This window comes from Hyperoodon ampullatus (assembly GCF_949752795.1).
Source record: "Hyperoodon ampullatus genome assembly, chromosome: 1".
In the NCBI taxonomy this organism is placed as follows: domain Eukaryota; kingdom Metazoa; phylum Chordata; class Mammalia; order Artiodactyla; family Ziphiidae; genus Hyperoodon; species Hyperoodon ampullatus.
In genome coordinates this window covers 4,164,934-4,183,703 of record NC_136914.1, presented here as the reverse complement: position 1 = coordinate 4,183,703, position 18,770 = coordinate 4,164,934, and the positions used below count along the sequence as shown (strand labels likewise).

The window sequence follows — 18,770 nt, the reverse complement described above, 5'->3', positions numbered from 1 at the left end:
GCACAGGCTCCGGACGCACAAGCTCAGCGGCCGTGGCTCACAGGCCCAGCCACTCCACGGCATGTGGGATCCTCCCAGACCGGGGCATGAACCCATGTCCCCTGCATCGGCAGGCAGACCCTCAACCACCGCGCCACCAGGGAAGCCCGCCAATACACCTATTAATCAAACTATCAAAAATTAAATACAAAGAACAAATATTAAAAGCAGCAAAGGAAAGCAGCAAGTAACATACAAGGGAATCCCCATAAGGTTACCATTTGATTTCTCAGCAGAAACTCTACAAGCCAGAAGGGTGTGGCAGGACATATTTAAAGTGATGAACGGGAAAAACCTACAACCAAAATTACTCTACCTAGCAAGGATCTCATTCAGATTTGATGGAGAAATTAAAACCTTTACAAACAAGCAAGAGCTAAGAGAATTTAGCAGCACCAAACCAGCTTTACAACAAATGCTAAAGGAACTCCTCTAGGGAGGAAAACAAGAGGAGGAAAAGACCTACAATAACAAACCCAAAACAATTAAGAAAATGGTAATAGGAACATACATATCAATAATTACCTTAAATGCAAATGAATTAAATGCTCCAACCAAAAGACACAGACTGGCTGAATAGATACAAAAACAAGACCCATATAGATGCTGTCTACAACAGACGCACTTCAGACCTACGGACACATACAGACTGAAAGTCAGGGGATGGAAAAAGATATTCCATGCAAATGGAAATCAAAAGAAAGCTGGAGTAGCAATTCTCATATCAGGCAAAATAGATGTTTAAATAAAGACTACTAGAATGTACAAAGAAGGACACTACATAATGATCAAGGGATCAATGCAAGAAAAATATATAACACTTGTAAATATTTATGCACCCAACATAGGAGCACCCCAATACATAAGGCAAATGCTAACAGCCATAAAAGCGGAAATCAATACTAACACAATAATAGTAACGGACTTTAACACCCCACTTTCACCAATGGATAGATCATCCAAAATGAAAATAAATAAGGAAACACAAGCTTTAAATGATACATTAAACAACATGAACTTAACTGATATTTATAGGACATTCCATCCAAAAACAACAGAATACACTTTCTTCTAAAGTGCTCATGGAACATTCTCCAGGATACACCATATCTTGAGTCACAAATCAAGGCTTCGTAAATTTAAGAAAATTTAAATCATATCAAGTATCTTTTCTGACCACAACGCTATGAGATTAGATATCACTTACAGGAAAAAATCTGTAAAAAATACAAACACATGGAGGGTAAACATTACACTACTTAATAACCAAGAGTTCACTGAAGAAATCAAAGAGAAAATCAAAAAATACCTAGAAACAAATGACAATGAAAACACGACAAACCAAAACCTATGGGATGCAGCAAAAGCAGTTCTAAGATCGAAGTTCATAGCAATAAAATCCTACCTCAAGAAACATGAAACATATCAAATAAACAACCGAACCTTACATCTAATGCAATTAGAGAAAGAAGAACAAAAAAACCCCCAAAGTTAGCAGAAGGAAAGAAATCATAAAGGGCAGGTCAGAAATAAATGAAAAAGAAATGAAGGAAACAACAGCAAAGATCAATAAAACTAAAAGCTGGTTCTTTGAGAAGACAAACAAAATTGATACACCATGAGCCCGACCCATCAGGAAAAAAGGGAGAAGATTCAAATCAACAGAATTAGAAATGAAAAAGGAGAAGTAACAACTGACACTGCAGAAATACAAAGGATCATGAGAGATTACTACAAGCAACTATATGCCAATAGAATGGACAACCTAGAAGAAATGGACAAATTCTTAGAAAAGCACAACCTTCCAAGGCTCAACCAGGAAGGAATAGAAAATATACACAGACCAATCACAAGGACTGAAATTGAGACTGTGATTAAAAATCTTTCAACAAACAAAAGCCCAGGACCAGATGGCTTCACAGGTAAATTCTATCAAACGTTTAGAGAAGAGCTAACACCTATCCTTCTCAAACTCTTCCAAAATAGCAGAGGGAGGAACACTCTCCAACTCATTCTACAAGGCCACCATAACCCTGATACCAGAACCACACAAAGATGTCACAATAAAAGAAAACTACAGACCAATATCACTGATGAACATAGATGTGAAAATCCTCAACAACATACTAGCAAACAGAATCCAACAGAACATTAAAAAGATCATACACCATGATCCAGTGGGGTGTATCCCAGGAATGCAAGGATTCTTTTATATACGCAATGTGGTTTATCAATGTGATAAACCATATTAACAAATTGAAGGAGAAAAACCATATGATCGTCTCAATAGATGCAGAAAAAGCTTTTCACAAAATTCAACACCCGGGCATCCCTGGTGGCGCAGTGGTTGGGAGTCCGCCTGCCGATGCAGGGGACATGGGTTCGTGCCCCGGTCCGGGAAGATCCTGCATGCCACGGGGCGGCTGGGCCCGTGGGCCAGGGCCGCTGAGCCTGCGCGTCCGGAGCCTGTGCTCCGCAACGGGAGAGGCCACAGCAGTGAGAGGCCTGCGTAACGCAAAAAAAAAATTCAACACCCATTTATGATAAAAACCCTGCAGAAAGTAGGCATAGAGAGAACTTACCTCAATATAATAAAGGCCATATACAACAAACTCACAGCCAACATCATCCTCAATGGTGAAAAACTGAAACCATTTCCTCTAACATCAGGAACAGGACAAGGTTGTCCACTCTCACCACTAACATTCAACATAGTTTTGGAAGTTGTAGCCACAGCAGTCAGAGAAGAAAAAGAAATAAAAGGAATCCAAATCAGAAAAGAAGAAGTAAAGCTGTCACTATTTACAGATGACATGGTACTATACATAGAGAATTCTAAAGATGCTACCAGGAAACTACTAGAGCTAATCAATGAATTTGGTAGAGCAGCAGGATACAAAATTAATGCACAGAAATCTCTTGCATTCCTATACACTAATGATGAAAAATCTGAAAGAGAAATAAAGGAAACACTCCCATTTACCACTGCAACAAAAAGAATAAACTACCAAGGAATAAACCTACCTAAGGAGACCAAAGACCTGTATGCAGAAAACTATAAGACACTTATGAGAGAAACTAAAGACAATATAAACAGATGGAGACATATACCATGTTCTTGGGTTGGAAGAATCAACATTGTGAAAATGACTAAAATACCCAAAGCAATCTACAGATTCAATGCACTCCCTATCAAACTACCAATGGCATTTTTCACAGAACTAGAACAAAAAATTTCACAATTTGTATGGAAACACAAAAGACCCAAATAGCCAAAACATTCTTGAGAAAGAAAAATGGAGTTGGAAGAAACAGGCTCCCTGACTACAGACTATACTATAAAGCTACAATAATCAAGACAGTATGGAACTGGCACAAAAACAGAAATATAGATCAATGGAACAGGATAATAAGCCCAGAGATAAACCCACGCACATATGGTCACCTTACTTTTGATAAAGGAGGCAAGAATATACCATGGAGAAAAGATAGCCTCTTCAATAAGTGGTGCTGGGAAAACTGGACAGGTACATGTAAAAGAATGAAATTAGAGCACTCCCTAACACCATCCACAAAAATAAGCTCAAAATGGATTAAACCTAAATATAAGACCAGAGACTACAAATCTCTTAGAGGAAAACATAGGCAGAACACTCTATGACATAAATTACAGCAAGATCCTTTTTGACCCACCTCCTAGAGAAATGGAAATAAAGACAAAAATAAACAAATGGGAACTAATGAAACTTAAAAGCTTTTGCACAGCAAAGGAAACCATAATCAAGACAAAAATACAACCCTCAGAATGGGAGAAAATATTTGCAAATGAAGCAACTGACAAAGGATTAATCTCCAAAATATAGAAGCAGCTCATGCAGCTCAATATCAAAAAAACAAACAACCCAATCCAAAAATGGGTAGAAGATCTAAATAGACATTTCTCCAAAGAAGATATACAGACTGCCAACAAACACATGAAAGGATGCTCAACATCACTAATCATTAGAGAAATGCACATCAAAACTACAATGAGGTATCACCTCATACCAGTCAGAATGGCCATCTTCCAAAAACCTACAAACAATAAATGCCGGAGAGGTTGTGGAGAAAAGGGAACCCTCTTGTACTGTGGGTGGGAATGTAAATTGATGCAGCCACTATGGAGAACAGTATGGAGGTTCCTTAAAAAACTAAAAATAGAACTACCATATGACCCAGCAATCCCACTACTGGGCATATACCATAAGAAAACCATAATTCAAAAAGAGTCATGTACCACAATGTTCATTGCAGCTCCACTGACAATAGCCAGGACATGGAAGCAACCTAAGTGTCCATCGACAGAGGAATGGATAAAGAAGATGTTGCACATATATACAATGAAATATTACTCTGCCATAAAAAGGAACGAAATTGGGTCATTTGTAGTGAGGTGGATGGACCTAGAGTCTGTCCTACAGAGTGAAGTAAGTCAGAAAGAGGAAAACAAATACCGTATGCTAATACATATATATGGAATCCTAAAAAAAAACTGGTTCTGAAGAACCTGGGGGCAGGACAGGAATAAAGACGAAGATGCATCGAATGGACTTGAGGACACGGGGAGGGGGAAGGGTAAGCTGGGACAACGTGAGAGAGTGGCATGGACATATATACACTACCAAATATAAAACAGATAGCTAGTGGGAATCAGCCACATAGCACAGGGAGATCAGCTCAGTGCTTTGTGACCCCCTAGAGGGGTGGGATAGGGAGGGTGGGAGGGAGAAGCAAGAGGGAGTTGATATGGGGATATATGTATATGTATAGCTGATTCACTTTGTTATAAAGCAGAAACTAACACAACATTGTAAAGCAATTATACTCCAATAAAGATGTTTAAAAAAAATAAAATGAAAAATAAATGGCAAAATAAAACAAACTTCAAATAAATAAACTTGACTGAAAGTAATCTATTGACTAGCAGAATAAAGCCCAATGATCTTTAAAAAAAAAAAAAAGCAACAAAATCCAGACATTTACTTGGTAAAAGCATAATGTCCAGTATTTAATCCAAAATTACTAAACAAACCACAAAGTCTGAAGTAACCAGCAGACTATCAGTAAATAAAAATAAACCCAGAAATACAGATGATGAAATTAGAAGAAAAAGACATTAGAATAGTTACATCTATGGTCAGGTATTTTTTTAAGACAACATTGAAAGGAGAAAAATAGATAATGAAAATTATCAAAACTTACCAAGACAAAAAATACAAAAAATATTTGAACTGAATAATTCGCTTAATTGAATTAACGGCAATAAGGCATTTGATAAAGAAGGATTAGTGAACATAAATACCATGAAAACAATCCAAAACAAAACATTTCTTATAAATCAGGCAAAAAATAGCATCTCAATGCTCTGTCTGCTTATATCTAAGGTCTAAAATGAATGTAATATGAATTCTAGAAGAAGATAAAAAACAGAAAATATATTAAAGAAATAATAGCAAAAAGTTTCATATTTCACCAAAACCATAAACCCACAGAACTGAGAAGTTCAAATAATCTAAAGTAGGCTAAAAAAACACACACATACACACACAGACAGACAGACAGACACACACACACACATAAACCCATACCAACATATACTGTATTCATTTTCTAAAAATCAGTGACAAGAGTAAATATTAAAACCATCAAGAGAAAAAAAAGACATTACATATAGAGGAAGACCACACACTTCTTGTTAGAAACTATGCAAGTCAGTTAAACAAAAGAATATCTTTAAAAAGCTCAAAACAGGGGCTTCCCTGGTGGCGCAGTGGTTGAGAGTCCGCCTGCCGATGCAGGGGACACGGGTTCGTGCCCCTGTCTGGGAGGATCCCACATGCCGCGGAGCGGCTAGGTCCGTGAGCCATGGCCACTGGGCCTGCGCGTCCGGAGCCTGTGCTCCACAATGGGAGAGGCCACAACAGTGAGAGGCCCGCGTACCGCAAAAAAAAAAAAAAAAAAAAGCTCAAAACAGAAAACTGTCACCTTAAAATTTTATAATCAGTAAAACTATTTTTCAAAGCTGAAAGAAGAACAAAGGCTTTTTCAGACAAATAAAAACTCAGAAAAGCCACTGACAATAAATCTCCATTATAAGAAATAATAAAACAATTCAAATGGAAGGAAAATGATATGAGACGGAAACATAAATCTACACAAAGAAGTATCCTAGAAATGGTGACTATATAGATAAATACACAGGTAAATACAAAGTATATGATCTTCTTCAGTTTTAATTTTTTAAAAATATAAATGAATCAAAAATAATAAAAATGTATCAAAAGGACCATAATACATGAAGAAGTAAAATCTACAAAAATAACAAAACCGAGGACAGGATGGGGAATTGCAGGATTATGTTGGAAGGGTCTTACACTGTACAATGTCATTTATTGGTAGACTATGATAAGTTAAAGTTTAAAAAAAAACTAATAAACCAATAGTAGAAATAAGTGAAATACTAAATAATAGGCAATCTAAATCAAAGCAGAGAAAGAGGAAGGAATCAAAGAACAGATGAAAGAAACAGAAAATAGCAAGACAGTAGATTTAAGCCCCACAATATCTATCCTTATTGATACATTGGATGTAAATTATGTGAACATTCCAATGAAAGGCAGAGATTGACTGACTCAATAAAAAAGCAAGACTCATTTTACAAAATTCAGTATCCTTCTAATAAAAACTCTCAGAAAACTAGAAATAGAAAAGAAATTTCTCAACTTGAAAAGGCGTCTGTAAAATATGTATGAATGCTTTCCCTCTAAAATCAGGAACAAGACAAAAATGTCTACTCTTGTCATTTCTATTTTAACTATTTATCCTGGAGGTCCTGTTTAGTACAATAAGGGAGAAAAGAGAAAAGGCATACAGATTCGATATGAAGAAGTAAAGCTTACAGTCTACATGAACATGTATGTAGAAAATACTAAAACAGCAACAACAAAAAACTAGTAAAACTAATAAGCAAGTTCAGCAAGGTCTTGTTAAAAAGTCAATAAAACTCAACTATATTTCTATACACTAGAAACAAATGATTGGAAATTAACTTTTTTAAAAATGCAACTTAAGGGCTTCCCTGGTGGCGCAGTGGTTGAGAGTCCGCCTGCCGATGCAGGGAACGTGGGTTCGTGCCCCGGTCCGGGAAGATCCCACATGCCGCGGAGCGGCTGGGCCCATGAGCCATGGCCACTGACCCTGCGCGTCCGGAGCCTGTGCTCCGCAACGGGAGAGGCCACAACAGTGAGAGGCCCACGTACCACAAAAAAAAAAAAAAAAAAAAAGCAACTTAATATATTACCTAAAAAACATGAAATACTTAAAAATACATTTAACAAAATGTATGCATGACCTGTACAATGAAAACCAAAAAACACTGCTGGGAGAAATTAATAAAGACCTAAGTAAATAAAGAGATATCATGGTCACAGATTGGATAATCCAGTATTAGTGAGATGTCAGTTATCCTCTAACTGATCTATACGTTAATACAGTACCAAATAAAACCCCAGTAGACTTTTTGTAGAAAGCGTTAAGCTGGTTCTAAAATACATCTAGAAATGCAAAGGACTTAGAAAATCGCAAAGGATTTGAAAAAGAATAGTTGATGGTTTAGACTTCCGGTTTTCAAGACTTACTACAAAGCTACGATAATCAAGACAGTAAAGTATTAGCATTAAAAAAAGACAGGTAAGTAACTAAAATCAAATAGAGCCTCAAAGATGCCACAGTAAGGCAATGAATGGAGAAAGAATAGTACTTAAAAAACAAATAGTGCTGGAACACCAGGGTATCCTTATGAAAAACAAAAGATAAAATAAACCTTGATAGTTAGCTCATACCATACACAAAAATTAACTGAAAATGGATCACAAGCCTAAATATAAATGCTAAAAATATAATACTTAGAAGAAAACATGAGTAAATCTTTCTAACCTTAGAATCAGCAAAGATTTCTTAGATAAGACACAAAAATCATGAGAATAATAGGAAAAATTGTTAAATTGGAATCCATAATAATTAAATTCCTATGTTTTTCAAAAGCCAGATTAAGAAAATAAAAAGGCAAGACACAGACTGGGCGGAAAAAATTTGTAACTCATACATCCATTATCCATAATATATAAAGAAACTTATAAAGGACTTACAAGTTATAAGGACTTATTACATAGGACTTATATCCATAATACATAAAGAAACTTCAAAACTCAACAATAAGAAAACAAACCAAACAAAAAATGGGCAAAAGATTTGAATACACACTTAACAAAAGAAGATACACAAGTGGCCAATAAGCAATGCAAAGATGCTCAGCATCTCTAGGCATTACAAAAATGCAATTTAAAACCAGAACGAGAAACTGCTAGGGACCCACTCAAATGTCTAATATTAAAAAGACCAGCAATACCAGGTGTTAACAGGATGTGGAGTAAGTAGAAAGCTCATACATTGCTTGTAGAAATGTAAAATTGTGCAACTACCTTGGAAAAGAGCTTGGCAGTTTCAGCTGCCATACCAGTTAACAATTCCACTCTTACATATTTATGAAATACACAAAGAATTGTACACCAATATTCATAGCAGCTTGTTCGTAATAGCCAAAATCTGGAAACAACCCAAATATTCATCAAGAGATAAATGGGTTAAAAAGTTGTGATATACTCATAGAAAGGAACACTACTTAGCAATAAATAAGAGGGAACTACTAATACAAAACAACATAGATGAATCTTAAAACGTGTTAAGAAAAACCAAACTCCAAGGAGCACACACTGCATGATTCTATTTACATAAAACCTTAATAAAAACAAATCTGTTTGATAGTGACAGTAACAGATCAGTAGTTGCCTGTCAACAGAAACGGGGTGGGGTTAGAGAAGCACAAGGAACTGACTAGGAAAGAGCAGAGAGGTACCTTTTGCTGTGATAGAAATGTTCTATGTCTTGATTGCTGCATTATACTTTTGCCAAAACTATTTAAAATATGTATAGTTTATTGACTCCAACAGTATGTAAATTAACGCAAGTTGATTTTGTTTTCAAAGGAACATTAACAGACATTAAATCACTCCCGGAAACCAAACTAGATTAACAATGGCTTAACCTAAAGGTTCCCAAACTTCCTTGATTCATGACACTCTTAGCTTCACAGTAATTTTTTATGGTGTTCCAGACCAAAATAAATATTGAACATTTCTGTTTATTAGTTTGACCCAACTACTTTATATTTTATATTTTAACAATTATATTTTATATTTTAACCTTATAACAACAATTTATTAGCCATTTGAAAAACTTAATGCACAAATTGAAAAAAAGTGTTTCCTTCATTATTATATTAGCAAAATTGTTTATTAATGGGATGTATATGTGTCTTGGGTACTGCTCAAATTCTCAAATTTTGGAATCAGATCTCATAGCTCATCCTCATTTCCTGTTCCACACTGATTTTCACATGGTACTTGCTCTTTATCACAGCAAGCATTAAAAACTTAGCTGTGCAAGTATATGATATCACCAAAAGAAATGCAGCATAAATTAAAGTTGAAACTTGAGCTAGTACTTTGCACAGTGCCCCACATATGACAAGTATACTATGCTTCCCACAAAACTTTAAAATACCCTTTGGATGGACTCCTGTGACTTCCCTATGGTGCCTCTGGTTACTTTCACATACAGTTTAGTAACCCAAGTTGTAAGCTGCCCCATGCACCACCCACCTATAAATCAAGCTCAACTAACACTGGTTAAGCAGGGAACAGCAAGTAAAGTACCTTGTATCCCAGGCCCAATTGATAAATAGCAAAAATCTGAGCTGCATTAAGAGCTTCACTAAAAAGGTAAACTGCAGTCATCTGACCACAGAATACCCTATTAGCATCTGCTGTTTCTGATGAGCCCAGGAAACACTTGTCAAAGGTCTGTGAAAGAAAACAAAAAAGGTTATTAGAGAAAAAACAAAAAATTATCTCCTCCAGAAATAATAACAAACTATACTGGTATAAATATTTTTCCCACTCTAAAATATAATCTGAATAGATTAAAATAATTCATTTAGCACTTCACTTCATTCATTCCCATTTGGTGTACAGATCAGGAAAGACATCATAGAAAGGAGATAAGACAAGTTTTCCAAAGTACAATAAACAAAACCTGATGACAAAGTGGATATAGGAAACAGAGCCAGAGAAATCATTATGGACTCTGAAGGTTCATACTTAGTCAACCAAAGAACCAGACAGAAGAGCAGGCTTTGGAGCAATGAGGAAAATCATGAGCTAAGTGTGGGATATATAATGAATGCATCTTTTCTGTGAACTAATGTGGATGAAGAAGGAATTGCCGACAAGGTTCTGTATGGTGAGAAGTTAAGACTGTAACTTTTTGTAGACATCAAGATACAAATAATGGGTGAAGTCATGGAGTAGATGCAATCTCTCAAAAGGAATGTGTAAATCAAGAAAAACAGGTGTATGTTTTTCTTCTTCAGACAAAAAATTCCTCTTAATAACATCCAGGTTGCAAAGACCCCGTTTTAAAAACTCATGTATACAACAAGGAGGAAAAAAAGTATCCATATCTCTTTAAAAGTATCATTTTATACCATGAAACCATTATGAAGGATGTTGAAAAATATGTGTTGACATTAAGGAATATAAAAAAAATTTTAACATTTGGGTTCTGAAGACAAACCACCTAGATCAAATCACTGCTTCCCACGCTGCTGATTTTGGCAAATTACTTAACCTCTCTGTGCTCAGTTTCACTGGTAAAATGAAGATTACAACAGTACTTATCTTGCAAGGTTGGGGCTTACAGAAAATAAAGGTATTTATTACAATGCCTGGAATACAGTAAGTACTCAATAAGGATTAATGTAAGGGAAAAAAACAGGTTGAAAAGCAGTATACATATCTGATCCCTTTTTTATATTTAAAAAAATTAGAGCTAACATTTATTGAGCACTTATTCTGTACAAGGCACTCTGCTAATGAATTTGTGAACAGTATCTCATTTAATCAACCTTCTGAGATACATACTATTTTACACCCATTTTTAGGTGGAGCAAACTTTGGCCTAATAGACTAAGTAAGGTCATACAGTCAGTAAGGGATTCAAATCTAAGTCTATCTTTTATAACAACCTGGGCTCTTAAGGTCAGCATTTCAAACTATGTAAATATGTATAGAATAAAATATGAAAGGAGGAGTTAATGGTAAATGAGTGTTGCAAGCTTGTATTCATTTTCCTGATCTGTATTTTTCAAGGTTTCTATTAAAAATGTAATTGGGGTTGGGGGGGAGAACATTTAATTTAACTCTAACCTATGAATCTCTTTTTGAATCTTGAAAATATTATAACATAATAGTTATCTATAGCAGCTATGAATTTTATGGAAAATTTATAAGCATGCATCATCTAACTCATTCATAAAAATCATCAGAAGCCTGTAGTAGAGCTCTCAGGTTTAATTTGATCAATGGACCAATGACACAAATACTTTCAAGATATACCCACCGTTACCTATGAATCTTCTCTACCCTTTCCAGAATAATTTTATAACAAGGACTGAGTAATATGTGCCATATTAGCACAGTTCTATTCTCTTAATATGTTACCATGCTAGCCAAACTATGATTATAAAAATCCACCATTGTGGTATTTTAAAATTTATATTCAACGTAAAATATATTTTTCTTATTTCACTGTAACTTTCTCAAATTACTTACATCACTGGTGTTGACAAACCATGTTATCTCTCCATAGGAAGCAAGCTCACCATTCACATAACATCGAAGTTCACTGTTCTTCCACCGGTTATAAATGTGCACTATAGTTACCATATACCACTGAATAAGCAAAACAGTTTAAAAAAAAAAGATAAAGATAATGATCTTTCCAATAACTCAACCACATTGATAATAACAAGTAAAAATTAAATGCTAAATTACAATTAAACCTAAAAATAAAATAAGACTACCTTTATTAAATTCAATATTCTACCTCTGGAACCATATTGATTCAAGGGAACTCTCAACAAATAACAGCTTCTCATGAAATTATTTTTCAAACTTTTTATTATGACAGTTTTTAAATATACCCCAAAAGTAAAAAGTTTAGTACAAACTCTCACCATCTCGTTTACACAACTGTCAACATTTTGTCATATCTGTTTTATCTGTCTATTTACCTATCTACATATATATAGATGTACATTTTGTTGATAAACCGTTTATTAATCTCTAAATTTTAAGGTACAAAAGAAAATTCATATTACTATTACCACTACTACTACTACTAAAATACTTGCCACTGATATTTTCCCCCTGTATTTTCTTTAAACTCTACAAATAACTAAATATTCACTCTTTTTATTATCCAAATCAGAGAGGTTAACAATTGTCCAGTGATTTACACTTCATTTTCTAAAACACTATAAACACAGAGCTATGATTTACCACATATTATGTCAATAACACTAAAGCAAAGCGTTCTGAGGCTAGAATAGCTTGGTAACATAACTATGACTCAGTAAGATCACATACCTTTTGTGGCTTGAAATCAAATTTCACACAGTGTTGAAAGCCTTTTCCTTTTGACTTTACTGATGTTATAATTAAACATCCCCCAACAAAGTGTGCAGAATAACCAAGACCTTTGCTGGTTCTGAAACTATAAAATATAAGTTTTCATTTCATCTCCAAATATTCTTCTCATTTTCAAAGTAAAGTAACAACACTAAATTACAGAAATACATACCAATACAAATATGGTTTATCTTTGTCCACATTGATGTTATTTACAGGATCCATTCTAAGCCAGGTATGAAATGTAAAACCATTCTGGTATGGCCATTTGGCTATAGGAGGTAATGCAATAGCCTAAACGAAAAAGCTTTGAGTTACTGACTCACGATGAAAAATTTTGTTACTGAAATCATGAAAATGAGAGCTTACAATGCTATATATATTCCTACTAGATATTATTCTACATCATGATTAAAATATGCAGTAGTCTCTTTATCTGAAAGAAGACTTTAATAACTTCTAAATATTCCAAAATATATAGTAACGATATTAATTTAATTAAACAACAGAAACATACAAAGTGACCTGCTTGATGCCCTAATCATAGGTGCTTCATTTCTTACAATAAACATGTCCAAAGAAATTCCTATTAAAAGAGGTAGGCAGTGGGCTTCCCTGGTGGCAGAGTGGTTAAGAATCCACCTGCCAATGCAGGGGACATGGGTTTGAGCCCTGGTCTGGGAATATCCAAAATGCCGTGGAGCAGCTAAGCCCATGTGCCACAACTACTGAGACTGTGCTCTAGAGCCCGTGAGGCACAACTATTGAGCAGACATGCCTAGAGCCCATGCTCCACAAGAAAAGCCACTGCAATGAGAGGCCTGTGCACCACAGAGAAGAGTAGCCCCCACTCCACACAACGAGAGAAAGCCTGCCCACAGCAATGAAGATCCAATGCAGCCAAAATTAAAATAAATTTTAAAAATTTAAAAATAAAATTTTAAAAAAGAGGTAGGTAGTGATATCAAATTGGAAATTTGTTCCTGAAATGTTACATAAGGTAACAGAAGAGAGAAAGAAGGACAAGAAAGGAAAGAAAAAAGTTAAGGAAAGGGCCTCCCTGGTGGCGCAGTGGTTGAGAGTCCGCCTGCCGATGCAGGGGATACGGGTTCGTGCCCCGGTCTGGGAGGATCCCATATGCCGCGGAGCGGCTGGGCCCGTGAGCCATGGCTGCTGAGCCTGCGCATCCGGAGCCTGTGCTCCGCAACGGGAGAGGCCACAACAGTGAGAGGCCCGCATACCACAAAAAAAAAAAAAAAAAAAAAAAAAGTTAAGGAAAAAGCCTGGAATATAATTTTTTTAACAGCAAATATAAAGCTAAAGAGGCTTCGTTCATAACATATTTTTTATAATATTTTAAAATTATATTCATAAGTCACTATATAAATGATTTTACCACTTGGCTTAAATTTTTATTTAAAACATCATATTACATACTGCAAGGGCCCCCAAATCTCCAAAACAAACTTCAAAAAGAAGAACAAAGTTGGAATACCCATACTACCAAATTTAAAAAGTACAAAACAAAGATACAGTAATGAAGATTTTACCATATTGACATAAAGATAAAGATCAATGGAATAGAACTGAGAGCCCAGAAATAAACCCTTATATTTGTGGTCTTGATTTTCAACAAGAATGTCAAGGCAGTTCAATGAGGAAAGAATAGTTTTTTCAACCAATTTGCTGAGAAAACTAATATTTACAAGCAAAGGTATGAAGCTGACCACTTCCTTACATGTCACACAAAAAATTAACCCCAAATCAATGATAGAACTAAATGTGAGAGCTAAAAATATAAACCTCTTATAAGAAAAACTAGGGTTAAATCTACGTGACACTGAGTTAGATAAATCCTTCTTAATTAGGCAATGAAAGAAAAAATATATGAATTGGACTTCATTAAAATTAAAAACTTTTGTGCTTTAAAGGATACCCTCAAGAAAGTTAAAAGACAAGCCAAAAGAATGGGAGAAAATATTTGCAAGTTATTTATCTCATAAGAAACTTATATCCAGAAGAATATATAAAGAACTCTTGAGAGGGCAGACAGCAGAAGCAAGAAGAACTACAATCCTGCAGCCTGTGGAACAAAAACCACATTCACAGAAAGATAAACAACATGAAAAGGCAGAGGACAATGCACCAGATGAAGGAACAAGATAAAACCCCAGAAAAACAACTAAATGAAGTGGAGATAGGCAACTTTCCAGAAAAAGAATTCAGAATAATGATAGTGAAGATGATCCAGGGCCTCGGAAAAACAATGCAGGCAAAGATCGAGAAGATGCAAGAAGTGTTTAACAAAGACCTAGAAGAATTACAGAACAAACAAACAGAGATGAACAATACAATAACTGAAATGAAAACTACACTAGAAAGAATCAATAGCAGAATAACTGAGGCAGAAGAACAGAGAAGTGACCTGGAAGACAGAATGGTGGAATTCACTGCTGCAGAACAGACTAAAGAAAAAAGAATGAAAAGAAATGAAGACAGCCGAAGAGACCTCTGGGACAACATTAAACACAACAACATTTGCATTATAGAGGTCCCAGAAGCAGAAGAGAGAGAGAAAGGACCAGAGAAAATATTTGAAGAGATTATAGTCAAAAACTTCCCTAACATGGGAAAGGAAATAGCCACCCAAGTCCAGGAAGTGCAGCGAGTCCCACACAGGATAAACCCAAGGAGAAACACGCCGAGATACATAGTAATAAAATTGGCAAAAATTAAAGACAAAGAAAAATTATTGAAAGCAGCAAGGGAAAAATGAAAAATGACATACAAGGGAACTCCCATAAGGTTAACAGCTGATTTCTCAGCAGAAAGTCTACAAGCCAGAAGGGAGTGGCATGATATATTTAAAGTGATGAAAGGGAAGAACCTACAACCAAGATTACTCTACCCAGCAAGGATCTCATTCAGACTCAATGGAAAATCAAAAGCTTTACGGACAAGCAAAAGCTGAGAGAATTCAGCACCACCAAACCAGTTCTACAACAAACGCTAAAGGAACTTCTCTAAGTGGGAAACACAAAAGAAAAGGACATACAAAAACAAACCAAAACACTTAAGAAAATGGACACAGGAACATACATATCCACAATTACCTTAAATGTGAATGGATTAAATGCTCCAAGCAAAAGACACAGGCTTGCTGAATGGATACAAAAACAAGACCCATATATATACTGTCTACAAGAGACCCACTTCAGACCTAGGGACACACACAGGCTGAAAGTGAGGGGATGGAAGAAGATATTCCATGCAAATGGAAATCAAAAGAAAGCTGGAGTAGCAATACTCATACCAGATAAAATAGATTTTAAGATAAAGAATGTTACAAGAGACAAGGAAGGACACTACATAATAACCAAGGGATCAATCCAAGAAGAACATATGACAATTATAAATATATATGCACCCAACATAGGAGAACCTCAATATACAAGGCAACTGCTAACAGCTATAAAAGAGGAAATTGACACTAACACAATAATAGTAGGGGAGTTTAACACCTCACTTACACCAATGGACAGATCATCCAAAATGAAAATAAATAATAAACAAAAGCTTTAAATGACACAATAGACCAGATAGATTTAAGCCATATTTATAGGACATTCCATCCAAAAACAGCAGATTACACTTTCTTCTCAAGTGCGCATGGAACATTCTCCAAGATAGATCACATCTTGGGTCACAAATCAAGCCTCAGTAAATTTAAGAAAATTGAAATCATATCAAGCATCTTTTCTGACCAAAATGCTATGAGACTAGAAATCGATTACAGGGGGAAAAAACGTAAAAAACACAAACACATGGAGGCTAAATAATACGTTACTAAATAACCAAGAGATCACTGAAGAAATCAAAGAGGAAATCAAAAAATACCTAGAGAAAAATGACAATGAAAACATAATGATCCAAAAGCTATGGGATGCAGCAAAAGCAGTTCTAAGAGGGAAGTTTATAGCTATACAAGCCTACATCAAGAAACAAGAAAAATATCAAATAAACAATCTAAACTTAAACCTAAAGGAACTAGAGAAAGAAGAACAAACAAAACCTAAAGTTAGCAGAAGGAAAGAAACCATAAAGATTAGAGCAGATATAAATGAAATAGAAACAAAGAAAACAATAGCAAAGATCAATAAAACTAAAACCTGGTTCTTTGAGAAGATAAACAAAATTGATAAACCATTAGCCAGACTCATCAAGAAAAAGAGGGAGAGGACTCAAATCAATAAAATTAGAAATGAAAAAGGAGAAGTTACAACAGACACCACAGAAATACAAAGCATCCTAAGAGACTACTGCAAGCAACTCTATGCCAATAAAATGGACAACCTGGAAGAAATGGACAAATTCTTAGAAAGGTATAAGCTTCCCAGACTGAACCAGGAAGAAACAGAAAATACGAACAGACCTATCACAAGTAATGAAATTGAAACTGTGATTAAAAATCTTCCAACAAACAAAAGTCCAGGACCAGATGGCTTCACAGGTGAAGTCTATCAAACATTTAGAGAACAGCTAACACCTATCCTTCTCAAGCTCTTCCAGAATATAGCAAAGTGAGGAAAACTCACAAACTCATTCTTCGAGGCCACCATCACCCTGATAACAAAACCAGACAAAGATGTCACATAGAAAGAAAACTACAGGCCAATATCACTCATGAACATAGATGCAAAAATCCTCAACAAAATACTAGCAAGCAGAATCCAACAGCACATTAAAAGGATCATACACCATGATCAAGTGGGGTTTATCCCAAGAATACAAGGATTCTTCAGAATATTCAAATGAATCAATGTGATACACCATATTAACAAATTGAAGAATAAAAACCACATGATGATCTCAATAGATGCAGAAAAAGCTTTTGAAAAAATTCAATACCCGTTTATGATAAAAACCTCTAGAAAGTGGGCATAGAGGGAACCTACCCCCACATAATAAAGGCCATATACGACAAACCCACAGCAAACATCATTCTCAATGGTGAAAAACTGAAAGCATTTCCTCTAAGATCAGGAACACGACAAGGATGTCGACTCTCACCACTATTATTCAATACAGTTTTGGAAGTCCTAGCCACGGCAATCAGAGAAGAAAAAGAAATAAAAGGAATAAAAATTGGAAAAGAAGAGGTAAAACTGTCACTGTTTGCAGATGACATGATACTATACATAGAGAATCCTAAAAATGCCACCAGAAAACTACTAGAGCTAATCAATGAATTTGGTAAAGTTGCAGGACACAAAATTAATGCACAGAAATCTCTTGCATTCCTATACACTAATGATGAAAAATCTGAAAGAGAAATTAAGGAAACACTCCCATTTACCATTGCAATAAAAAGAATAAAGTACCTAGGAATAAACCTACCTAGGGAGACAAAAGACCTGTATGCAGAAAACTATAAGACACTGCTGAAAGAAATTAAAAATGATATCAACAGATAGAGAGATATACCATGTTCTTGAATTGGAAGAATCAATATTGTGAAAATAACTATACTACCCAAAGCAATCTACAGATTCAATGCAATCCCTATCAAATTACCAATGGCATTTTTTACAGAACTAGAACAAAATATCTTAAAATTTGTTTGGAGACACAAAGGACACCGAATAGCCAAAACAGTCTTGAGGGAAAAAAACGGAGCTGGAGGAATCAGACTCCCTGAGTTCAGACTATACTACAAAGCTACAGTAATCAAGACAATATGGTACTGGCACAAAAACAGAAACATAGATCAATGGAACAAGATAGAAAGCCCAGAGATAAACCCACACACCTATGGTCAACTAATCTATGACAAAGGAGGCAAGGATATACAATGGAGAAAAGACAGCCTCTTCAATACATGGTGCTGGGAAAACTGGACAGCTACATGTAAAAGAATGAAATTAGAACACTCCCTAACACCATACACAAAAATAAACTCAAAATGGATTCGAGACCTAAATGTAAGACCGGACACTATAAAACTCTTAGAGGAAAACACAGGAAGAACACTCTTTGACATAAATCACAGCAAGATCTTTTTTGATCCACGTCCTAGAGTAATGGAAATAAAAACAAAACTAAACT

The 18,770-nt window shown here is 35.4% G+C and overlaps 1 protein-coding gene across 4 annotated transcripts in view; it reads right to left on the bottom strand.

Annotated features, from left to right (window-relative positions):
• LRBA (LPS responsive beige-like anchor protein) overlaps positions 1 to 18,770 on the bottom strand; it is a gene marked incomplete at both ends in the record, with an annotated part of 768,451 nt that overhangs the window by 656,642 nt on the left and 93,039 nt on the right. For all 4 annotated transcript variants that reach the window (XM_079699415.1, XM_079699414.1, XM_079699417.1 and 1 more), the window contains 4 exons: positions 9,852 to 9,998; positions 11,808 to 11,927; positions 12,624 to 12,750; positions 12,838 to 12,959. In XM_079699415.1, coding sequence (XP_079555541.1) covers positions 9,852 to 9,998; positions 11,808 to 11,927; positions 12,624 to 12,750; positions 12,838 to 12,959 — 516 coding nt within the window. The remainder of the gene's footprint in view (positions 1 to 9,851; positions 9,999 to 11,807; positions 11,928 to 12,623; positions 12,751 to 12,837; positions 12,960 to 18,770) is intronic.